Here is a 23,490-nt window from a genome sequence, read left to right on the forward strand (position 1 = left end):
TCCTGAACAGTACGTCTTTGGGCTGTAGGAAGAAAGCAGAGAACCACGCATTCCACAGGGAGGATGCACGGACTCCTTACAGACGACATGGCAATTGAACTCTGAACTCCTACGTCCCCAGTTGTAACAGTGTCGCGCTAACCACTATGCTACCGCGGGGGCCACAGCTCTGCACTCTCTGCAGTGGAGGGGTACAAAAAGTGCGAGCATGCTCTCTCAGTAGCACTTGATGTCTTGGGCACTGTTGAATTTTACTGCCGCACCACCACAGCTGAAACATGATGCTCAACAGCCATCTCTCTCAATTCTAATAAAATTCTGCACACACCTCCATTGGTAATGTTTGCCATTTCAACACCGACCGATAGAACAGACGTTGTAGAACATCACAGCATAGTCAACCTTTCAACCTACTCTGCAGTCCATGTGCCTCTCGAACAGAGGACTTTAGGTTCAGACCCAGGGAATAATTGACAAACCCAGTTTACTTAAAAGTAGTTACTGTTTATTAACAAGCTTGCATTGCTCAGTTGATGTACAGCGTCCAGCTCATAGAGCCTAGGTATCTATAACCAAGTGAGCCCCGAGCACTGTCAGGGGCTGCTTGTTAAACGTTCATCATCACATACAGTTTTAGCCCTTTTAATTCTGTATATAATTCCTCGCTGCGATTAATCTAACCCTTTCCTCCTACATAGCTACCCATTTTTACTTACTCCATGTGTCTATCTAACAGCCTCTTAAATACTCCTAATGAATTTGCCTCTATCATCATCCCTGGCAAGGCGCCCTCCACTCTCTGAGTAAAAATTACCTCTGACGTACCCCCTACACTTCCGTCCAGTCACCTTAAAATTATGCCTTTCGCATTAGCCATTTCCGCCCTGGGAACCGATGGCACCCAGTCATTTCTTACTGAACTGGAATATGCTGCCAGCCGGAAGGCATTCTGACTCACAGTTATTAAGGACAGCCATACCATTACCAGACCACAAGTCTATATGCTGCCTGACATTGTCCTGATCCGAAATAGCCAGACACCAAGAGAGGAAGGGTTCAGTGCACACAACACCGTCACATGGGTAGGCAAGAAGCATTCCCACCAATAAATGGAAGTAAGCACTGGCAAACATACAGTCCCAGGCAGAGCTGGCTGTCAAATCTATGAATATATTCGTGAATACCCCTGAGATCCCTTAAAACATACAAGTACTTAAAAATTAAAGAGACTAAAATAAAAGTTTTTAAAACTTATTCAAATTATTCAACATCAAAATAAATTTATCAAAATATGTTTAAGTATGTTGCCATATACTATATGGAGATTCATTTTCTTGTAGGCATATATAAAAATAAAGAAATACAATTGAATTTATGAAAAACTATACGTAGGGCTCTTAGTACTACTGTATTACCTGTAATGTTAACTGTTCACTGCTAATAAAATGGCTTCTCTGTAGTGTCAATAATAAGATGGCTTCTTTGTAATGTTAACTGCTGAGATAATGGTTTTTTCTGTAGCTGCTCGTTTGGGTTATGATTAGTGATAATGGAACTTTTATCCAATCGGAGAGATGTTATTCTTTCTTGTCTGTCTAAAGCTGTTAGTTTGCGCGGGTTTTGGGATCTTCGGAGCAGAGAGGCGAAGAGGAAGAACGTGCGGGAAGCGCTCTGGTCGACTGCTGTGGTTGATCCCAGGCTGATGGTCAGAGAATACCCTGCTTCTTGAGCTCCAGCGATTTTGTGCACGAACTGATAAACTCTGATAAGTGTGGCGCTTTTTTTTTTCACTTTTATATTTGTATTTGTTTCTCTGTTAACCTCCTAGTTCCAGTAAAATTATAAAGTGTAATCATTTACTTTCATATTGTGTACTGTCTGATACTTTATGTTGTGAGGTTGTACCGGAGTGCTTCACACCGTGTCCTCACCAATGCGATTACAGAGTTGGCGGTGTCAGTGTCAGCTTACCCTAGACAGACGGGAGTCTGTTGGGGCATAGTCCCGACATATACATAAACAAAAACTGACAGACAAATTTGTGCAAATTAAAATTCAAAAAAGATAACATGTGAACATGAACTTGTAGAGTCTTTGAAAGTCTGCTGGTTGCAGAATCAGATCAGAATTCAGGTGAGTGAAGTTATAATTAGAATTCAAAATAATAAACATAATTAATCCAGAGAAATACAAATGAACTCATTTACCATCAAGCCTTACAGATGATCTACCCCACCGAAAGGAGGTAATCTGTCAATAACGGCAGCAAGTTCCCATTCTGCTGCTGGACTTTACAAGGAGACATGCAAAACAAAGCTTTTCACTGTATTTTCATCCATGTGACAATCATGAACCAATTTACTAATTTACAGTATGTGTTAAATAGTGCAGGTATGGGACCTGCTTCCAGCTGTTCTGATGTGGCATCCTCTACATGTCCCACATTGTGTGCTGTCCCCACGAGTACTAAACAATTCAGCGGAGTAGGCACCAGGTGTACAGTACTGTGAATAATGTGTACCAGAGCAATGCTGGAGGAACTCAGCAGGTCAGGCAGCATCGATGGAAATGAAAAAACAGTCAATACTTCGGGCTAAGTCCCTTCTTCCGGACTGAAGAGTAGAGGGAAGATGCCAGAATAAGGATCAGCATTAGTTATGTGTGCACAACAGGGCCCCAGGCAGTCCTGCCAGGTGAGGCAACACATCACTGCAAATCTGCTGGGGCCGTCAACTGTGTCCGATGCTTCCGATGTGACCTCCTCTATGTTAGTGAAACGCATCATAAATTGGGGAACCACTTCACCGAGCACCTCCGCACCTTCCGCCACGAGTGGGACCTCCCAGTGGCCAAACACTATAATTCCAATTTCCATTCCCGTTCCGACAAGTCAATCCACGGCCTCCTCTTGTACCAAGATGAGGCCACCTTCAGGGTGGAGGAGCAACACCTTATATCCCATCTGGGTGGCACCCAACCTGATTGCATGAATATCAATACCTCCTTCTGGAAAACAAATTCCCCTTCCTCTATTCCCCACTCTTATCCTTCTCTTCTTCTAACCTGACTACTACTTCCTCCTGGGTCACATCCTCCTTCCCGTTCTCCTATTGTCCACTCTCCTCTCAGAATCTTTCTCCTCCTGCCCTTGACCATTCCCACCCACTTGGCTTCACCTATCACCTTCTGGCTGGCCTCTTCTCCTCCCCCCCCCCCATTTTGATTCAGGCATCTTCCCCCTTCCTTCTCAGCCCTGAAGAAGTGTGTCAGCCGGAAATGTCAACTGTTTACCCTTTCCATAGACGCTGCCTGACCTGCTGTGTTCCTCCTGCATTTTGAATGTGTTGCTTTCAACACATGGGTTTTCAGCATCTGCAGACCTTCTCGTGTTTGTAATTTATCGAGCGTATTTTTTAAAGGTGCAGCCATCCCATAACTTTGTGCAGCTGCATCATAAGTTCACTGAGGCACACATGGCAATTGCAACTTGAGTAAAATTCCCTTCAAAGTAGAGCTGTTGCACTTAGACTTGAAAATAAAAGCAAGAATGCAATGCTAAGGTTTTACGAGGCATTGGTCAGGCTGTCTATGGACAATTGCGAGCAGTTTTGGGCTCCTTATCTGAGAAGGGATGCGCTGACATTGATAAGTGTCCAGAGGAGGTTCAGGAGAATAACACTAAGAATGAAAGGATTACATATGAGGAGTGTTTGATGGCAGCAACCTATCATATATTGAAGAGCCTAGATAGAGTGGACATGGAGGGGATGTTTCCAATATTGGGGGATCTCGGACCTGAGGGCACAGCCCCAGAATAAAAGGACAACCCTTGAGGAGAAATTTCTTTAGGCAGAGGGTGGAGATTCTGTGGAACTCATCATGGGATTGAGAGGGATAATAAATAAGACATGATTTAATGGCAGAGCACATCAATGGGCCAAATGACCTAATTCTGTTCCGATTGACATTGTTTTTCTGAGGAGAGGGAGGTTGGTATCCATTATGTGAAGGAGCACACTCTGTCAGTATTGTTGCTCTTTATGGATGATCTACAAGTGGAACTAGCCACTAGCCACACTAATTATGTAAATGAAGCAATTGCCCCACAAAAGCTTGTTGGACTAACATTCGAGGTCACAAAAATTCCCTCTCCTTCCCCTCTTCTTCTACTCCCAACTCTGGCCTCTTGCCTCATCTCTCCAGTCTATCACCTCCCCCTGAGTCCCCTCCTCCTTCCCTTTCTCTTATCAGATCCCTTCTCCTCCAGCCCTTTATCTTTCCTGCCCACCTGGCTTCGCCTATCACCTTCTAGTTACCCTCCTTCGCCTCTCCCTGCCTTTTTATTCTGGCATCTTTCCCTTTCCTTTGCAGTCCTGATGAACAGTCTCGGCCCAAACCATTGACTGCTTATTTGTTTCCAAAGATGCTGCCTGGACTGCTGAGTTCCTCCAGCATTTTGTGTGCATTGCTTTGGATTTCCAGCACTTGCAGAATCTCTTGTGTTTATGATACAGTTGCTCCCTGACAAGAGTTCTACACAAGTCCCTACACAAGAGTTCTGTTCCTGAGAGTTGACTGCAAACAAATTTCTCATTGTCTGAAACTTCCAGTTTCTATAGTAACTCATGTCATATCATTCTACAAACACTTGCTATCATTCTTTCATTTCATTAAAACAAAATCACCCTAAAGGTATCCATAATTAACCTGATGGAATACGTACTCCATACAATTATACACGGACAGCATTAAATGTTTTATTAGTGGTATCACTGGCTTGAAAAAAAGGCTTTAAAAATGCTTGGGAGAATTTGTGCAAAATCAGATTTGCATTAGTCTGGTCATACATAATCCAGGAGCCCTGTAACTCAAAACACTACCATAAAAGTTTCTATAAAAATAATATAATATCATTAAACTCCAGGTAAAGCAATTCAAAATGGTGTATCACATAAAATACATCAACCCATATGTTTTCCTTAAAGTTATATTCTACAAATCAAAGGATGAAAGATAAGGATCAGCTTTATTTGTCACAAATTCAGTAAACCTACAGTGAAATGCATCAATTGTGTCAATGACCAACACAAGGTGAGGATGTGCTGGTGGCAGCCCACAAGTGCCAACATGCTCCCAACGTGGCATGCCCGCAACTTTCTAAGTTATGTATACTAATATATACATCTTTGGATTGTGGGAGGAAACCCACACGGTCATGGGTAGAACATACAGACTCCTTACAGACAGAAATGGGAACCGAACCTCGATCGCTGGCATTTGGAAACATTACACTAGATGCTAAGCTACAGTGCTACCCATTAGATTATATAAATCAAAGGATACTGGTATCCAAATAAACTACACAACAAACAATATGCTAAACTAGATACGAATTAAGATATACCTGCATGTGTTAATATTTCAGATACTTCAGTAAAATAATATAACTTATTGTTGTGCATTTAATAGTTCAGTAGTGGGGTGGAGTTTCAAGATGGCGACGTAAACATCTGCCTTTTAGGCGCTCTTCACTTTTCTAACTATAATCACCCTTTAATCAAATCTTTTTGAATTTAATCAAATGAGTTGATATTTTCGATTGACTTTTTTTTCTTTTAAAACTATATTTGATCTAACTTTGCCGAACTTAAAATGGCTACAAGTAAGAAATCGTCTAAGGAGCCTTTATCTATTGATGCAATTTCTAATCTTCTGGACACTAAACTTACAAGTTTGGATAGCAAGCTGGAAAGTAAAATGGCAAGTTTGGAAGACAAGCTGGAAAGTAAAATGGCAAGTTTGGAAAGTAAAATGGCAAGTTTGGAAAACACGTTTACCACGAAAATGTCTGAACTTGAAGGAGCTGTTAAATCGCTTGATACTAAGTTTCAGTCACAGGCAGCGGATATTCAGCGGCATGAAGATAAGTTGGAGACCCTTGAAAAATTAATTGTTGAAAAAACATGTACACTTGAGGAGTTGGATAAGAAGGTACAATCGACTCTTAAAGTTGTAAATCAGCATAAGTTTAAAATTACTGATCTCGAAAATCGATCTCGCAGACAGAATTTGCGTATTATCGGGTTTTCCGAAAAAGTTGAGTCCGGTGATTTAACTGAATTTTTCTCTAATTTACTGTGGGAAATTTTTGGTGAAGGTTTGGAAACTAAACCTGTTATTGACCGTGCTCACAGAGTTGCGAGGTTTTCAGCTGCGACTGATAAACCACGAGCGGTGATTGTTCGCCTTCATTATCCTCATGAGAAAGAGCTTTTAATTCGATTAGCTCGTAAAAAGGTATGATTTCTTACAAAAACTTTCAATTTCGAATTGTTGAGGATTATTCTTATGAGGTTATGAGAGCCAGAATCGCTTTTAAACCAGTGATGGCAGAGATTCACTCGATTGGACTTAGACAAGCTTTAATGTATCCAGCGAAGCTTAGAATTGTGCTGGACGACAACAGTCAACGATTTTTTAACACTCCGGAAGAAGCGAAGAAATTTGTTGAAGAATTTCGATCTTCTACTGCAATTTGAACTATGTGTTATGTGGAAGATTTTTCGGAGAGAGGATATCTTTCTATTTTAAGTTTTAACCTATGAAGCTGGGTTATAACTTTTTATTTTTTGATCTATGGGTCCGGTTTTTTTTACTAGCATCATTGTTTATAGATGTTCTTTTTAATTTTGATAATATCCTTTTTTTTCTTTCTGTTTTGGTTATATACGTTTATATTTTGCAATAATGATTTACCTTTTTTTTTAAGATGTCGTTTCTTTTTCCCGTAAGATTCTGTTTTTTACAAGCATTTATCTGTTTGCCTGTACTCAGATATGGGACGAATGTTTTGGATTTTTGGTTTTTTTTTATATATATATTATACTGTTTATTATATCCCTTTTTTTAAATATTATTTTGTCTTTTAACAGATTGCTGAACTCACATTTGTATTTAGTAATATGGCTTTTTCAAAATGGCGTTTCTTCTTCCCATAAGTCTTTGCTCTTGAAACGTCATCTTGTATTTGAATATGGGATTTTTTTTTTAAAGGTATATTACACTTTAAAATTTTGACGTTTATACTTTTTTTATTAATGATTGTTGTATTATATTAGTTTTCTTTTATTCTGATTGATATATATATATATTTTTTTTGCAACTCTATATCTTAATTTGGGTGTTATATAGTTTTCTTTTAATCTTTTTTATAGAGCTGCCATCTTGAAATGGGGGTAATATTAGTATTAGATTATGCGCCTGCCGCTTGGCTTTTTTTCGAAGGGTGGGGGGAGGGGGTAGGGATCTTTTTTCACGCTTTTGCTTTTTATTTTTTTGCTTTTAGTTTATGGGCCAACTTTAAACTATTAATATTGTTGAGGTGTCATGTTCTCCGGTTGCTCCTGAATCAATTTTCCTCCTTCCTGAATTGTGGGTTATGTGTCTTTCTAACCTTTTATGATACACACAATTAATATTGGTATGATGGATAGATCTGTTAACTTTATCTCCTGGAATACTAATGGTTTAAATCATCCGATTAAACGTAAAAAAATATTTAAAGTATTCCATAGACTGAATGCTAATATTATCTTTGCACAGGAGACCCATATCAGGAGGGAGGATAATCAACGTTTTTTTAGGTTCTGGAAGGGTCAACAATTTCATTCGAATTGTACCGCTAAAATTAGGGGTGTGTCTATTTTTATAGATCCCTCAATATCGTTTACACATCATGAAATTATCTCTGACCCACAGGGTAGATTTTTGTTGATAACTGGCTTACTTTTCCATCGGAAAGTTGTTCTAGTTAATATTAATGCTCCAAACTTTGACTGCCCTGAATTTTTTAAACGTTTATTTACCTCTCTTCCTAATCTAAATGAATATATGTTGATAATGGGTGGAGATTTTAATTGTTGTTTGAATCCTTCGATGGATAGATCTAAACCTATTCGTACTCTTCCGAATAGATCAGCCCTACTTATTAATTCATTTATGGTTGACTCGGGAATTACAGAAATATGGCGGTTTTTGAACCCTAAAGATAAAGAATTTTCATTTTTTTCACATGTATATCATAGCTATTCTAGAATTGACTATTTTCTTATTGATCATCGGTTATTAACGGATGTTATTGATTGTAAATATGATTCTATTACTATTTTGGATCATGCACCTTTGAAGTTATCTATTAAGATTTCGGACTATTCTAATAATATCAGATCTTGGAGGCTTAACACTACTTTGCTTCAAGACCCAGAATTTATTACTTATATAAAACAGCAAATTGACTTGTTCTTCTCTACAAACTATACTGAAGAAATCGACAGAGGAATACTTTGGGACTCTTTTAAGGCTTTTATTCGTGGTCAAATTATCTCATATTCTGCTGGTAAAAGAAAACAAAGATATTTAGATATTGCTTTATTGGTGGATAAAATCAAGGAAATTGATAAGATTTATTCCGTGACTCCTACCAAAGAACTTTATAAGAAGAGAGTTGAGCTTCAAATGGAACATAGTTTACTATTATCCTCTTCAATTGAAAATCAATTAATTAGGACCAGGGCTCAATTTTATATTCATAGTGACCGTACTGGTAAACTGTTAGCTAATCAATTAAAGGCTATCTCGACTAAGCGACAAATTATTAAAATTCGCAAATCAGACGGTAATTTAACTACTGATCATAAAGAAATTAATAATACCTTTCAAGATTTTTATAAATCTTTATATCATTCAGAATTTGATGGTGACCAGTCCATGATAGATAATTTTTTGAACAATTTGAATATTCCTAAACTGACTGATGAAGACTATAGCCTGTTAGATGCTCCTATTTCTATGGTGGAAATAGGAGAGGCTATCTCATCAATGAATTCAGGGAAAGCTCCTGGTCCTGATGGTTATATAGTAGAATTTTTTAAAACTTTTTCTTCTTTGCTTTCTCCTTGGTTATGTGAAATTTTTAATGATGCGTTTGCTAAGAAGAGATTACCTCAATCTTTTTATGAAGCTAATATTTCTCTAATTCTTAAAAAAGATAAAGATCCTACTTTATGTACATCTTATCGCCCTATATCACTATTAAATGTAGATTCTAAGATTCTTACAAAAATTTTAGCTATTAGATTAGAAAAAGTACTATCTCAGATTATTTCAGAAGATCAAACTGGTTTTATGAGGAATCGGTATTCCTTTTTTAATGTTAGAAAATTGATTAATATAATTCATACTTCACCACCCACAATCCCAGAATGTGTTATCTCATTAGATGCTGAAAAAGCTTTTGATAGAGTTGAATGGATATATTTATTTAATACATTGAGAAATTTTAATTTTAGTCCTAACTTTATATCATGGATTAAATTAATATATCATAAACCTGTTGCTTCTGTTTTTACAAATAACTATAGATCCTCTTTTTTTCAATTATCTCGTGGTACGAGACAAGGCTGTCCCTTAAGTCCTTTATTATTTAATATTGCATTAGAACCTTTAGCTATTGCTATTCGTGAATCTCCTAATATTTTTGGTATTACCCGTAATGAGAAGTTATACAAATTATCTCTTTATGCTGATGATTTGCTGTTATATATTTCTGACCCTGATAGGTCTATTCCTGCTATTTTATCCTTGTTGGTTCAATTTGGTACTTTTTCTGGTTATAAACTAAATTTAGATAAGAGTGAATTATTTCCTTTAAATGCACAAACTTTATTGAGTGATAGGATACCATTTAAAGTTGTTACTGATAACTTTATCTATTTAGGTATAAAAATTACCAAGAAATATAAAGATTTATTTAGACTGAATTTTTTACCTATGCTTCATCAAATTCATCAACTTACTACAAGATGGTCTCCTTTGTTTTTATCATTAATTGGTCGGATTAATGCTATTAAAATGATGATTTTACCGAAATTTTTATACTTATTTCAAGCCCTACCAGTTTTTATTCCTAAATCTTTTTTTGATAACATTGATTCAAAAATTTCCTCATTTGTGTGGCAAAATAAAAACCCTAGGTTAAGTAAAAAGCAATTACAAAAATCAAAAAAAGATGGTGGTTTAGCTTTACCCAATTTTAGATTTTATTATTGGGCAAATAATATTCATAATTTATTGTATTGGAAACTAGATTTGGATTCACCACTGTGCCCACAGTGGGTAAATTTGGAATGTAATGAGGTAAAGGGATATTCTCTATTCTCTGTTCTTGGTTCTTGTCTTCCTACGGATTTAGTTAAATTTAATAAACAAATATCTAATCCTGTTATTAAACATACATTACGAATTTGGTTTCAATTTCATAAGTTTTTTACTTTGAAAAACTTTGTTCTTGATAGCCCTATCTTACTTAATTTCTTTTTCAAACCCTCTTGGACAGATCAAGCTTTTAACATATGGAAAAGGAAAGGTATAAAATGTTTTCGTGATCTCTTTTTTGAAGATACTTTGATGTCATTTGATCAACTTTCCAACAAATTTGAATTACCTAAATCTAATTTTTTCAGATATTTACAAATTAGAAATTTCTTACATAAAGTTTTACCATCTTTTCCTAATTCAACTTTGGAGGACATTACAGATTTGATTTTTACCTTAAATCCTTGTCAGAAGGGATTAGTAGCTTTTATTTATAATATGATTATGAAGATACAACCAGAAATATCAGTTAGAATTAAACAAGAATGGGAAAAAGAACTTCGATATAACATATCAACAGATAAATGGGAAAAAATTTTGCAAATGGTTAATTCTTCTTCTATATGTGCTAAACATGCTTTAATACAATTTAAAATTGTACATAGAGCTCATATGTCTAAAGATAAACTTGCTCGATTCTATTCTCATATTAACCCTCAATGTGACAGATGTCATTCAGAAGTGGCCTCATTGACCCATATGTTCTGGTCATGTCCCACTTTACATAATTACTGGAAGGACATATTTACTACTATTTCCTCAATTTGGAATATAGATTTACAACCTCATTTTATTACTGCAATTTTTGGCATACCAAATGAAGATGGTAATCAGTTTTCCCCTTCAATCAGATGAATGATTGCTTTTGTAACATTAATGGCCAGAAGGTCTATATTACAAAATTGGAAAGAAGTAAATCCTCCTACCACATTTCAATGGCTTTCTCAAACTATTTCTTATCTGAGTTTGGAAAAAATTAGAAGCACTATTTTTGACTCATCAATTAAATTTGAAGAAACTTGGAGACCGTTTATTCGACATTTTCATATGAATTAATTTGGCCTTTTCCAGACCTTCTTTCTGCTTATTCATGTTCAGGTATGGAGTTCCGGAGTTCTTTGACACTATCATATACTTGTAAACTGTTATTATTGCCCATGTTAGTTTAGTTTAGTGTTTTATTTTTTTTTAATATATACTTTTTTTTCACATATTTTCAATTTTTTTTTCTTTTTTAATGGTTATTTTTGGGTTTTTTCATATAATCATATGGACTTGATTGATTAAGGTATTTTCTTCTGTTGATGTTTAGTAGGATATTGTTATCTTATTATCAATGTGATTTCAAGTCTATTGTATTCATAATTTACTTATTATTATGTTATTTTTTTGTGTATATATGAAAATCAATAAAAAGATTGAAAAAGAAAGAAAGAAAAAAAAATAGTTCAGTAGTATTGCAAATATATTGTTTGATTAACTATTCTCATTTAAATAATTCACAAGGGGCTAAATATACACAAATATAAGCACGTGATACATGTATGCCTCACTTAAAGTAAAAACAGAAACTCAGACCCACATCTCTCAATTGTCTTGTTTTTGTCTGAATTGGTTTAATGTTTTGAGGTTACAGAATGTAACAGTGGCGATGAAGCATTTTAAAAGTGAACCCGAGACAGATACCGGCTTGTTGAAGCTACAAAATGTACCACTGATGACAAGGTACAACCAATGAGGAATGCCAACACTGGTGTGAGGCACTTACCTTTTCATCGTCTTCGGTGAAGGGAACTCCAGCGGGATTTTTGTTGATGGCTTGTGCCACTCCAATGATCTCTCCGTCACAATTCTGAATCGGCATGCACAGAATGGATTTCGTCTTATAACCTGCCAGCTTGTCGATTTCATCGTTAAACCGGTGATCCTTTAGAAAATAAAAAAACATTGAATATTTGTCAGATATATTAAACAAGAGTGAAAAGTTTTATATAGTAACAGCAGTTAATGCTTTTGACACAATAGTCTCTTAATTTTTTAATTCTTTCTTACTTCTCTTCTAATATTTGTATTTCTGTGCACTTGTAATGTTACTGTGACCCTGTAATTTCTTTTGGGATCAATAAAGTATCTACAGTATCTATCTATCTACTCAACTCCAGACTGAATCCATTGATACACAAGTGGTCTGCTTCTTTCACCAATTACAATGGTTCGTCCAAATCTTACACACAGTTTAAAATGGAGTCAGAAATCTAATAAAAATGGAAGCAGAATTAGGCCATTCAATCCATTGAGTCTACTCCAATATTTGATTATGGCTGATTTCCCTCTCAACGCCATTCTCTTCCTTTCTCTCCATAACCTTTGATGTCCTTACTAACCAAAAATCTATCAACTTCCACTTTAAATATGCCCAATGTCTTGGCCTCCATAGCCATCTGTGACAGTGAATTCCACTAATTCATCATCCACTAGCTAAAGAAATTCCTCCTTATCTCTGTTCTAAAGGGGCATCCTTGTATTCTGAGACTGTGCCTTCTGGTCCTAGACTCCTCCGCTATAGGAAACATCTTTCAGGCCTGCAGAGACAGGCACCTCCCCGTCTCCACCCATTAACAGGAATTACCTACCACTCATTTCCAATTCATCACCTGCAGCCTATTTAAACCCAGCTGTCACCCACAATCCTTGTTAACTCATATGAACCAGCCACCCTCAACCAGTTGTTCCTCACCTTCAGTTACCCTGTTGGCTTGTTGTGTTTAGTATCTGTTCTCTCTTGTTTTGTGGCCCCTCATGGCTTGCTAATTTGCAGTCTATTATTAAAATTACCAGTCACCGCTAAATAGATCCCATGCTCTGTGTTTGGGTCAAGCATCTTTTACATTTTCTGACAGGATGAGTGAAACACTGGTTGACCCAGCAGAGTATGCTCGCCTAAAGGAAATCGTCTGTCAACATGGGCACATGATCCAGAGCACCAGGAGACCATTGACCATCTACCTACCACTCTCAAATGACTCTCCATCTTGATACAGCAACCTTGCCCCAGTCAACCTCCTCCCTCAGAGCCCTGGGTTCCAGTGTCTGCAAGCTTCGAAAGATCCCCAATCCGATACTGCGACTTCTTGTCCCAGTTCATCTTACGAACCAAGATTGGCTCGTTCATCTCTTTCTTGTCTGGACGAGCTGTGACATTAGCCGTCATTAACTGGGACGATAAATCCACCTGGTGCAACAAATGTCGCTGACGTGTCAGGTTTTCGGCCATCCAGGAAGTGGAACGGAGCAGTGGACTGGATACTTTGGCTGCATCAAGCTCACACTCAGTGCTGGTTTACACTGTGGAATTCAGGACCCTCACAGCGAGTGCAGAAATGCTGCTGCCCTATTGCCATTTCAGCCTCTTGAACTACCTACACGGGCGATGCCCACTGATCTCAAAAGCCTCATCGTTCTGGCCCTCTGAACTGACAATTATCTTATGGAACAACCCTACAGATCATCAGGCAGATCCATTTCCGTCTGCAGGACCCTCATCATCAACGCCTCGTGAATCTAAGCAGTTAGGGAGAGCTCCCTTAAAAACACTCCCCACCACCAAGATTGTCAGTGGAGAAGTAACTTGTGCACTTACTTCAGAGTCACTGATCACCTACCCATCAAATGCCCACTGCATCCAGGAAACTGCACCACCAGGTAGAGATGAGGGGGCTTCTTTCTGATAAGCTCCACTGGCCCCTCGCTCCAGCACCATCGCCTAACTCCCCCTCTCTGTCCTCCACCACACCCCGATGGCTCAATGCACACAGGAGGACTCCAGCACAGCAGGCAACTTTCTGGAATGGACTCCCTCCAGAGCCTATCTATCACCACTCCTCCATCATGGCCTTTGATAGATGTCCCTTGGAATCTGGAATACTACTGAAGCTGTGCCCTCTGGTCCGAAAGGAGGCATCCTCTCCACATCCACTCCATCTAGGTCTTTCAATATCTGATAGGTTTCAATGAGATCCCCCCCCCCCATTCTCCTAAACTCTAGCGAGTACTGACCCAGACCCATCCAATGCTCCTCATACGTCAAACCTTTGATTCCCAGGATCACTGATCTAAACTATGTCTAGACCTGTTCCAATGCCAGCACATCCTTTCTTAGATATGGGCCCCAAAGCCAATCACAATAAATTTTCAAGCTCCTTTCTTTCATATTAAACTGAAGATGTAACTGTTGGTATAGAAACCATCAGCTCTATATTTCTCCTTGATTGTATTAGTGTATGTGGCAAGTTAAAAATGCACTTCATCCTGTTTATGGGAAAAAAGTTTGAAGAGTACTTAATAAAGGAAAAGAAAATACTTCTTTTATACAAAGTAGATTTGTTTTTGACAAACACTGAAATACAAATAGATTGGAGAGTTGTTTTCATTATTCCATTGAGACATATATTGTTGAATTGAATCTGTAGTAATTAAATAATGTGGATTGGTATCTCAGAAAACACAGGGAAGACTGTTCAACGTCTATAACACAAGTTACAGTATTATTTACTGGTTGGTGTACTTCATACAGTGATATTGTCCTGCAGAGGGTCCAGAGGTTCGTGAGAATAATACACAGAATGAAAGGGTCAATGTATGAGGAGTGTTTTGATGGCTCTGGGCCTGTACTTAGTAGGGTTTTAGAAAAATATGAGGGGGATCTCATTGAAACTTTTTGAATATTGAAGTGTCTAGATAGACTGGCTGGGGAGAGTTTGTTTCCTATATTGGGGAGTCTAGGACCAGAGGGCACAGCCTCAGAATACAGGGACATCCATTTAGAACAGAGCTGAGAAGGAACTTCTGTAGCCTGTGGGTGGTGAATCATTGCCACAGACACCTGTGGAAGCCGTCATTGGCTATATTTAAAGCAGAGGTTGATAAAGATTCTTGATTAGTTAAGGTAGCAAAGGTTATGGGGAGAAGACAGGAGAATGGGGTTGAGAGGGATAATAAATCAGCCATGATGAAATGGTGGAGCAGATTTGATGGGCCAAATGGCCTAATTCTGCTATATTTTGAGATTTTATTGTTTTATAACATAGATTAGACTGATCCTTTGGGGCTAATAGCTAGTGTGTGTTATGTTTGGTGATAGTACACATGGGCTTGGACTATTTGAATTGACTTGCACGATATACTAGATCTTACAGGCTACTGGATATTTTATTCAGCATAATGCAAGCTGGAATACCTTATTATGTGGTTAATAGGGGCGAGGCTTAAATATAACAGATGATGAGCATGCACTTATTTACACAATAATACAATCTAGATAGTTCTATATATAGATCAATACAAGCTAGAATGGTCCATACCTTCACATACCTTCCCCTCCACGTCAAATTTCTAAATCACCCATGAAACTATGAACATTATCTCATTCTCTTGCCCCCTTTTTGCATTTTTTATTCTTTTATATATTTCTCATTGCAACTTGCGGTAGTTGTTATGTATTGCAGTGTACTGCATCGGGTGGTAGGGTAGAGACTCATCTCTACCAAGGGAGGTGTAAGGTACTCCCTCCCTCCACTAGCCCGCAGGACACCGTTTTGCAAGCTGTATCGCTTGCCTAGCCTCCCGGTCAGGGTCACGTGAAGCCATGAACAGGTGGTGGATAATTGCACGAGCATATCACAAATCCTGGGTGTGTGACCGCTGACACCAGGCAAACAATCTCTGAAGAGTATTGATAATGGTTGGGGTCACCATATCTTGTAAAGACATTGCCTGGAAGAACCACTTCTGTTGAAAAATTTGCCAGGAGCAATCATGGTCATGGAAAGACCATGATCGTCTACATCATACAGCATGGCACATAATGAACGAACAAACTGTACTGTGTCACAAAATAACAAATTTCACATGTGATTGACAATAAACCTGATTCTGATACACAGCTGGTTAAAATATGTTATATATACTTCCAAGAGGACCACAACCTTGTTGTCACTTGGAGGCTTGCATGCCTCAACGAGAAAGTGAGCTATGTTGGCTGAAGCGAGGGATTTATGCTTTGGCTCCTTGACCCATGCCAAACAGGTCAAAGGGCAGAGGTCAGGCTAAGAGCAGTCCACTAGTCTTCCAGGTTTGGGAAAGGTTCGGTTCAGGGCTAACAAAACTGACAGGTCAAACAAAATTGTTACGGAAACAGCAGTGAAGAACCCTTCTCTATCTGAGTGTAACGGTGTTCCCAAGTCTTCACCCAGGACTCGCATTGCTGACAATAGTGAAAACCAGTAAGAAGCTGCTGACATGATGAAGGAAGCCCTGAACACCACCAGAGATGGAGAAGCTTCATTGATGCCCTGAATGTCAGTGGCATAACAGGCAGTAAGTAAGTATGTATGCTATATCAAGGTACTGTGGAATCATGAAAAAAAATCAGCTCTGTGCATTTGTTAGCTATCTGAAGCAATTCTCTGTTTAATCCCATCCCCTTTTAATTTACTATGCATTCATTACATGTTTTTTAATTCAAATATGCACCATCCGGCTTTTCTTTCTATTTTCGTGTCAGAAGAAACAAGAACATTGGTCCAGCTTTTGAACTAAATTTAGGCTGCCTTTACCACGCTGCCCCAAATACAAGATGCCCAGGATATTCTGATGAGTTAATTGTTTCAAAGTCTCATGAAATTGCAACACTTCCTCCCAACTCCAGATGGAAAGCCAACTGGTAGGATGTAAAGTCTTGGACATGCAGTAAGTTCAGGCATAATTACTTTTCCAACTCACTCTGTCACTCACAAACTCAAAATCAGCCAGGAATTAAAATCAGGGTCCTAAGTTAATTTTTTTCTTTATTTCCGGAGAAAGGCCTCCTATCTTGGCCTGAGCCTAACACAATAATTTCCATAAATATATCTAACCCACACATGCTAATCACATGAAACCAGCCTCCCCTCTATAGACTCTGTATTTCCCACTGCCTCAGTAAAACAGCCAACATAATCAAAAATCTCACCTCTTCTTCTACCCCCTCCTATCAGGCAGAAGATACAAAAGCCTGAAAGCACTGACCACAAGGCTCAAATACATCCTCTACACAACTGTTATAAAACCATTGAATGGTTCCCTAGTATGATAGATGACTCTTAGCCGCACAATCTACCTCATTATGATCTTCCGCCTTACTGTTTACCTGCACCTTGTTGTTTCTCTATAGCTGTTACACTTTTTTCTGCATTCTGTTATTGTTTTACCTTATTCTTCCTTAAGGCACTGTGTAAGTATCGAGAACATGAGATGAAGAGTGCTTGAAATTGAGTCCATAGGTTGTGGGAACATTTAAGTGCTGGGACAAGTGAAGTTAAGTGAAGTTATCCCCTTAGGTTCAAGAACCTGATGGTTGATGGTTAACTGTTCCTGGACCTGGTGGTGTGAGTCCTGAGGCTCCTGTACCTTTTTCCTGATGAGAGCAGCAAGAGAATGTCCTAGGTGGTGGGGGTCCCAAATGATGGATGTTACTTTCCTGCAACAGTGTTTCATGTAAATGTCCTCAATGATGGAAGGGCTTTTCCGAGGATCCTACTTTTTGGAGGATTTTCTGTTCAAGAGCATTGGTGTTTCCATACCAGGCCGTGATGCAGCCAGTCAATATACTCTCCACTGCACATCAATAGAAGTTTGTCAAAGTTTTAGATGTTATGCTGCATCTAGGGAAATAGAGGTGCTGTCGTGTTTTCTCAGGACCGATCTCTGAAGTGTTAACACTGAGGAATCATTATACAGATCTGTTAGACCCCCATCATCCAGACCATGCTCTTTTCTTGCTACTTCCATCAGGAAGAAGGTAAAGGAGACTTAGGTCCCACATCACCAGGTTCAGGAACAATTTTACCCCTCAAACATCAAGCATCTGAACCAGCATGGATAACTTCAATCACCTCAACTCTGAATGGATTCCACAACATTCAGACTTATTCCAAGGTCTCCACAACTCATATTCTCAGTATGATTTAGTTTTTATTTGCACAATTTGTTTTCTTTTTGCACATTGGTCAGTCTTAGTTTATGTACAGTTTTTCATAAATTCTATTGTATTCCTTAATTATCCGGTAAATGGCAGCAATAAAATGAATCTCAAGGTAGTATACGGTGACATATACATACTTCGATAATAAATTTACTTTGTCTTTGACCTTGACTTTGGTACAACAACAATTTTCAAATCAAGAGTGCCCAAGCCATTTGTTTAACTTAAGAAAGAGTATCATACAGATGTGTATGAGTACGAGACAGGATACACTTGGTTTGTGAAGATTTGCCTTCTGTTCCTGGAAAAGAATGAATTACTTGTATTAGACTTCTTGGATAAATTACCATTAGCCCTCTTGGCTAATTGACTGATTTAACACCCAGATAATCTGAATGTTAACTGCTTTTTGAGAACAAATTTAAGGGAATTTTAGCTCATTTCTTATGCTTGTTCAAATGTTAAAACACCAATCCAAAGTCTAACCAGCGACATGGTTTCAATTGTCCTATAGATAGTATAACATCATTTGAGTGCAGAATAACAATTCTGAACACTGCTATGGAACAACACCCGAGGGATAATTATGGAGGTAATACAAAGATACATAACATGGTAAGTGCAATAGAAAAACCAGATTCTGAACACTACTTCTAAATAGTGAATAAGCTGAATAAGACAAAAGGCTCTTCGTCATAGAAATAGAAATCAACTCATGGACGGGAAAAGTGGTTGAATGAGAAACACAGAAATGACTTAAGACTGGGTGCAGTTACAGGTTCATTAAGCACTGTTAAACAAAGTTGTTGAATTCACTTTGTTATTCGTGATTCACTTGTGACCTTGCAACTACAGCAGACTTTTCACAAGTCGCTCCTACGAGGGAATTGAGTTTACTAAAAGGAAGCATGGCAAGGATGAATGCACATTGCCATGACGTTGTGTTATACAACTGTCACAGATCTTCACTGATTCTTATGGTTTGATTCATGGCCTTGCACAGAAAAGAAGTGGCCATGAATTGTAAGGTAACAATTGAAAGGTAATGTAAGTTGAAGCTCATAATAGTGCTGACAACCTTACTGTGGAGTGTTCTGTCATCATTATTCATTCCAATGTGGACAATGTACAAGGTCAAAAGGAAAAGCATTCTACAATTATTTAAAATGCAAAGTAGAACAACATAATATTTATAACAAGGTAAAACACAGTATAGTACAGCACAGTACAGGCCCAAGATGTAGTGCCGACCTTTTAACCTACTGCAAGATCAATCTAATCAATCTACCTCCAAGAGAGCCACAACCTTGGTATTTAGGTCAGTGCAAAAGGATTGCAAAGTATCAAAGGTGTGTGTGTGTGCGTGTGTGCGTGTGTGCGTGTGTGCGTGTGTGCGTGTGTGCGTGCGTGCGTGCGTGCGTGCGTGCGTGCGTGTGTGTGTGTAGAACACTACAGAAAAGGAACATGATGTTTTGCAGTCCAGCTTAAAACCAAATCAAAACCACCCAAACACTAATCCCTCCTACCTACACCATGTCCATATCCTTCTATCTTCCTTACATCTATGTGTCTATCAACCCTGGGAAACAGATACCCTATCTATGCCTCTCATAATCTTATAAACCTGTATCAGATCTTCCCTCAGCCTCTGGCACTTCAGAGAAAATACAAGGTTATCGAGCCACATGCCTCCTAAACTAGGCAGCATCCTGGTAATACTCTTCTGCACCCTCTCCAAAGCTTCAACATCCTTCCTATAGTGGGGTGACTAGAACTGTACACCATATTCTAGGTGTAACTTAACCAGAGTTTTATAAAGATGCAACATAACCTCCTGACTTTTGAACTCAATGCCCCAACAAAGAAATCAAGTATTCCATAAGCCTACCTTAGAAACCGCCATAGCTACTTTCAACGAGCTACAAACTTGGATCCCAAGATCTCTCTGCTCAGCATCACTGTTAAGGATCTCATCCTTAATATTGTACCGTCTCCTTGAGTTTCCCTTAATGAGGTGCAACACCTCACATTTCCTGGGTTATTTCCTCCATTTCCTCCATCTGCCATTTCTCAGCCCATATCTACAATTGATCCATATCATGTTGTATTCTTTGCCAGTTTCCTACACTATTCACTACTCCACCAATCTTGGTGTTGTCTGCAAATTTACTAATCCACCCATCTACATTGTCATCCAACTCATTTATATTCACTACAGATAGCAGAGATCCCTACTGAACTCCACTAATTACAGACCTCCAGCTCAAATAAGTCCCTTCAACCACTAGCCTCTGTCTTCTATGCACAGGCCAGTTCTGAATCCAACCAGCCAATTTGCTGCAGTCTCCATGCATCTTAACCTTCTGGATTGGCCTCCCATAACAGTCTTTGTCAAACTCCATAATAAAATCCATGTAGAAAATCTCCGTTGTCCTACCCTCATCAATTTCTCCTGTCACTTTGTCAAAAAGCTCAATCAAGTTTGTAAGACACAACCTGCCGGGCACAAATCCATGTTTCTGCTTCCTAATTAGGCCATGGGTTTCCAAATACTCAAATATCCCATCCCTAAGAATTTTCTCCAATAGTTTCCCTACAACAGACATAAAATTCTCCGGTCTATAGCTCCCAGGATCTCCCCCTCTTCCCTCCTTAAGTTGAGGGACAACATTAGCCACTCACCGGTCTTCCGAGGCCTTGCCTGTGGCTAGAGGAGACACAAAACTATATAAGGGCCCAGCAATTTCATCTCTGGGGTAAATCGCATCAGGCCCTGGGGTTTTATCCACTTATTAGGAGGCCCAACACTTCCTACTCCTTGAACTATAAACACCCTAACATATTTATGCACTCAGCACTGATCTCCTGGTCCTCTGCATTCTTTTCCTTGGTAAATACTGAAGCAAAGTACCCACTAAGTACCTCACTCACATTCTCTGCATCCAAACAAATGTTCCCCTCTTTATCCTTGAGTGGTCCCACAGTCTCCTTAATTATCCTCTTGCTCTTGATGTATGTACAGAATGCCTTGGGTTCACCTTAATCCTGCTTGCCAAGTTTTTAGATGGCCCCTCCTTGCTTTCCAACTTCCCTTTTTTAGTTCTTTTCTGGCTTCTTTATGCTCCTCATGTGCTTCATTTCATCCAAACCTTCAAAGCTTTATATATTTTTCCTTTTACTTTTTGACTAAATTCATCACCTCTCTGGACATCCAAGGTTCTCTTATCTTTCCATCCCCATCCTTCCTTCTTACAGGAACATACCTTTCCTGTACTCTGTGCAACTGATCTTCAAGCACCCTCCACATATCTAATGTGGACTTGCCAGAAAAAAAGCCTAATGCCCCCATAATTTGCCCAAATCCAATTTAAAACTCTTCCACAAGAACTGTACCTGTCCTTATCTATGGCTATCCTGAAAGTTAGGGAGTAGTGGTCACTGTACCCTAACTATTCACACACTGAAAGGTCAATCAACTGGCCAGGCTCATTACCCAGGACCCTGCTCTCATTGGACCTTCCGCATAATTGACTTAAGAAACCTTCCCGAATACAGTTAACAAATTCTGTCCCATCTCAACCACTTGCACTAAGAAGACCCAAGTTGATTTTAGGGAAGTAGAAATCCCCATGGCAACAACCTTGCTATTTTAACACATTTCCTAAATCTGATTACATATCTGCTCCTCAAAGTATTAGGGGGTCTGTAGTACAGTCCCTTCAGTGTAAATGCACCCTTCCTTTCTTTCTTTCTAAATCTTTTTATTAATATTAGTAATATGGACAGAATACAAATGATATATTGATAAAGAAATTACAAACATACAAATTCCATTACATATGAAAAAAACATACATAATAGTTACAATATAAATGAGTTTACCAAGACATAAGCCATAAAATATATGTATGAACATGGTAAGTCTAAATATTTCATAATGTATGATATAAAATAAACAGAAAAAAGAAAGAAAAAAATAAAAAAATATATATATATAATGCAAAACTAGCTAATCTACTAATCTAATAACTAATATAGAAGAAAAAAGAAGCAAAAAAAGAGAGAGAAAAAAAGGGGGCTGTTTATAATATCTCACAAGAATAAATATTCATCAATGTCGTCACTTCCGGTCCTCTCAACATACATAAGCTAAAAGCTGGGAAATCAAATGAACTTGGCAGAGGGTCATATTACATCAGATGAAAATGTTGAATAAATGGTCTCTATAACTTTTCAAATTTAATATAAGTCTCAAAAACACCACTTCTAATTTTTTTTAAATTTAAACATAACATAGTTTGAGAGAACCAATAAAATACAGTGGGAGGATTAATTTCCTTCCAATTCAACAATATAGATCTTCTAGCCATCAGAGTTAGAAATGCAATCATTCGACGGGCAGAAGAAGATAAATGCAGTGAGTCTAACATTGGTAAACCAAAAATTGCGGTAATAGGATGAGGTTGTAAATCAATATTCAAAACCACAGAAATAATATCAAAAATATCTTTCCAATATTTCTCCAAAAATGAACAAGACCAACACATATGAGTTAATGACACAATTTCAGATTGACATCTATCACAAATAGGACTAATATGAGAGTAAAAATGAGCTAATTTATCCTTGGACATATGAGCCCTATGTACGACCTTAAATTGTATTAATGAATGTTTGGCACGTAACGATGATGTATTAACTAATTGAAGAATTCTATCCCAATTCTCACTAGAAATAATAAGGCTAAGCTCTCTTTCCCAATCCTTTTTAGTCTTATAAAGAGGCTCTGAACGTATCAAAAATTACCGAAGGTTTGTCTGTAGCACTCGGTGATCGGCGCCGAATTCTATGTGCCCGATCCAATAAAGGAGGGTTATTCGGGAAAATCGTCGGAAACGCTTCTTTTAAAAGTTGAGCAAAATATTTCGAAGGGTCATCTTTTTCTATGCCGTCTGGAAGACCAAGTATACGTAGGTTCTGTCTTCTGGACCGATTCTCAAAATCGTCACTCTTGGCTTTAAGGGCTTCCATCAGCTTAATGGTCGAAATTAAATATATATATAAAGATATAAAGGCTTTTCAAGAGTACATGGTTAAGACGGATTCAGTAATTAAACAGCAACAAGCTCTTATCGCGTCTCTGCAAGAAGATGCTCGGAAGCGAGATTTGACTATTGAAAAACTGCACCCTTCCTATTCCTGAGTTTCACCCAAATGGACTCAGTGTCTGGCCCCTCCATTATGTCTCCCCTGAGTGC

The 23,490-nt window shown here is 38.3% G+C and overlaps 1 protein-coding gene across 2 annotated transcripts in view; it reads right to left on the reverse strand.

Moving 5' to 3' along the window:
• LOC132378296 (dual 3',5'-cyclic-AMP and -GMP phosphodiesterase 11A-like) overlaps positions 1-23,490 on the reverse strand; it is a 266,270-nt gene that overhangs the window by 199,817 nt on the left and 42,963 nt on the right. For both annotated transcript variants that reach the window (XM_059945103.1, XM_059945102.1), the window contains exon 2: positions 11,981-12,139. In XM_059945103.1, coding sequence (XP_059801086.1) covers positions 11,981-12,139 — 159 coding nt within the window. The remainder of the gene's footprint in view (positions 1-11,980; positions 12,140-23,490) is intronic.

This window comes from Hypanus sabinus, chromosome 20 (assembly GCF_030144855.1).
Source record: "Hypanus sabinus isolate sHypSab1 chromosome 20, sHypSab1.hap1, whole genome shotgun sequence".
Lineage (NCBI taxonomy): Eukaryota > Metazoa > Chordata > Chondrichthyes > Myliobatiformes > Dasyatidae > Hypanus > Hypanus sabinus.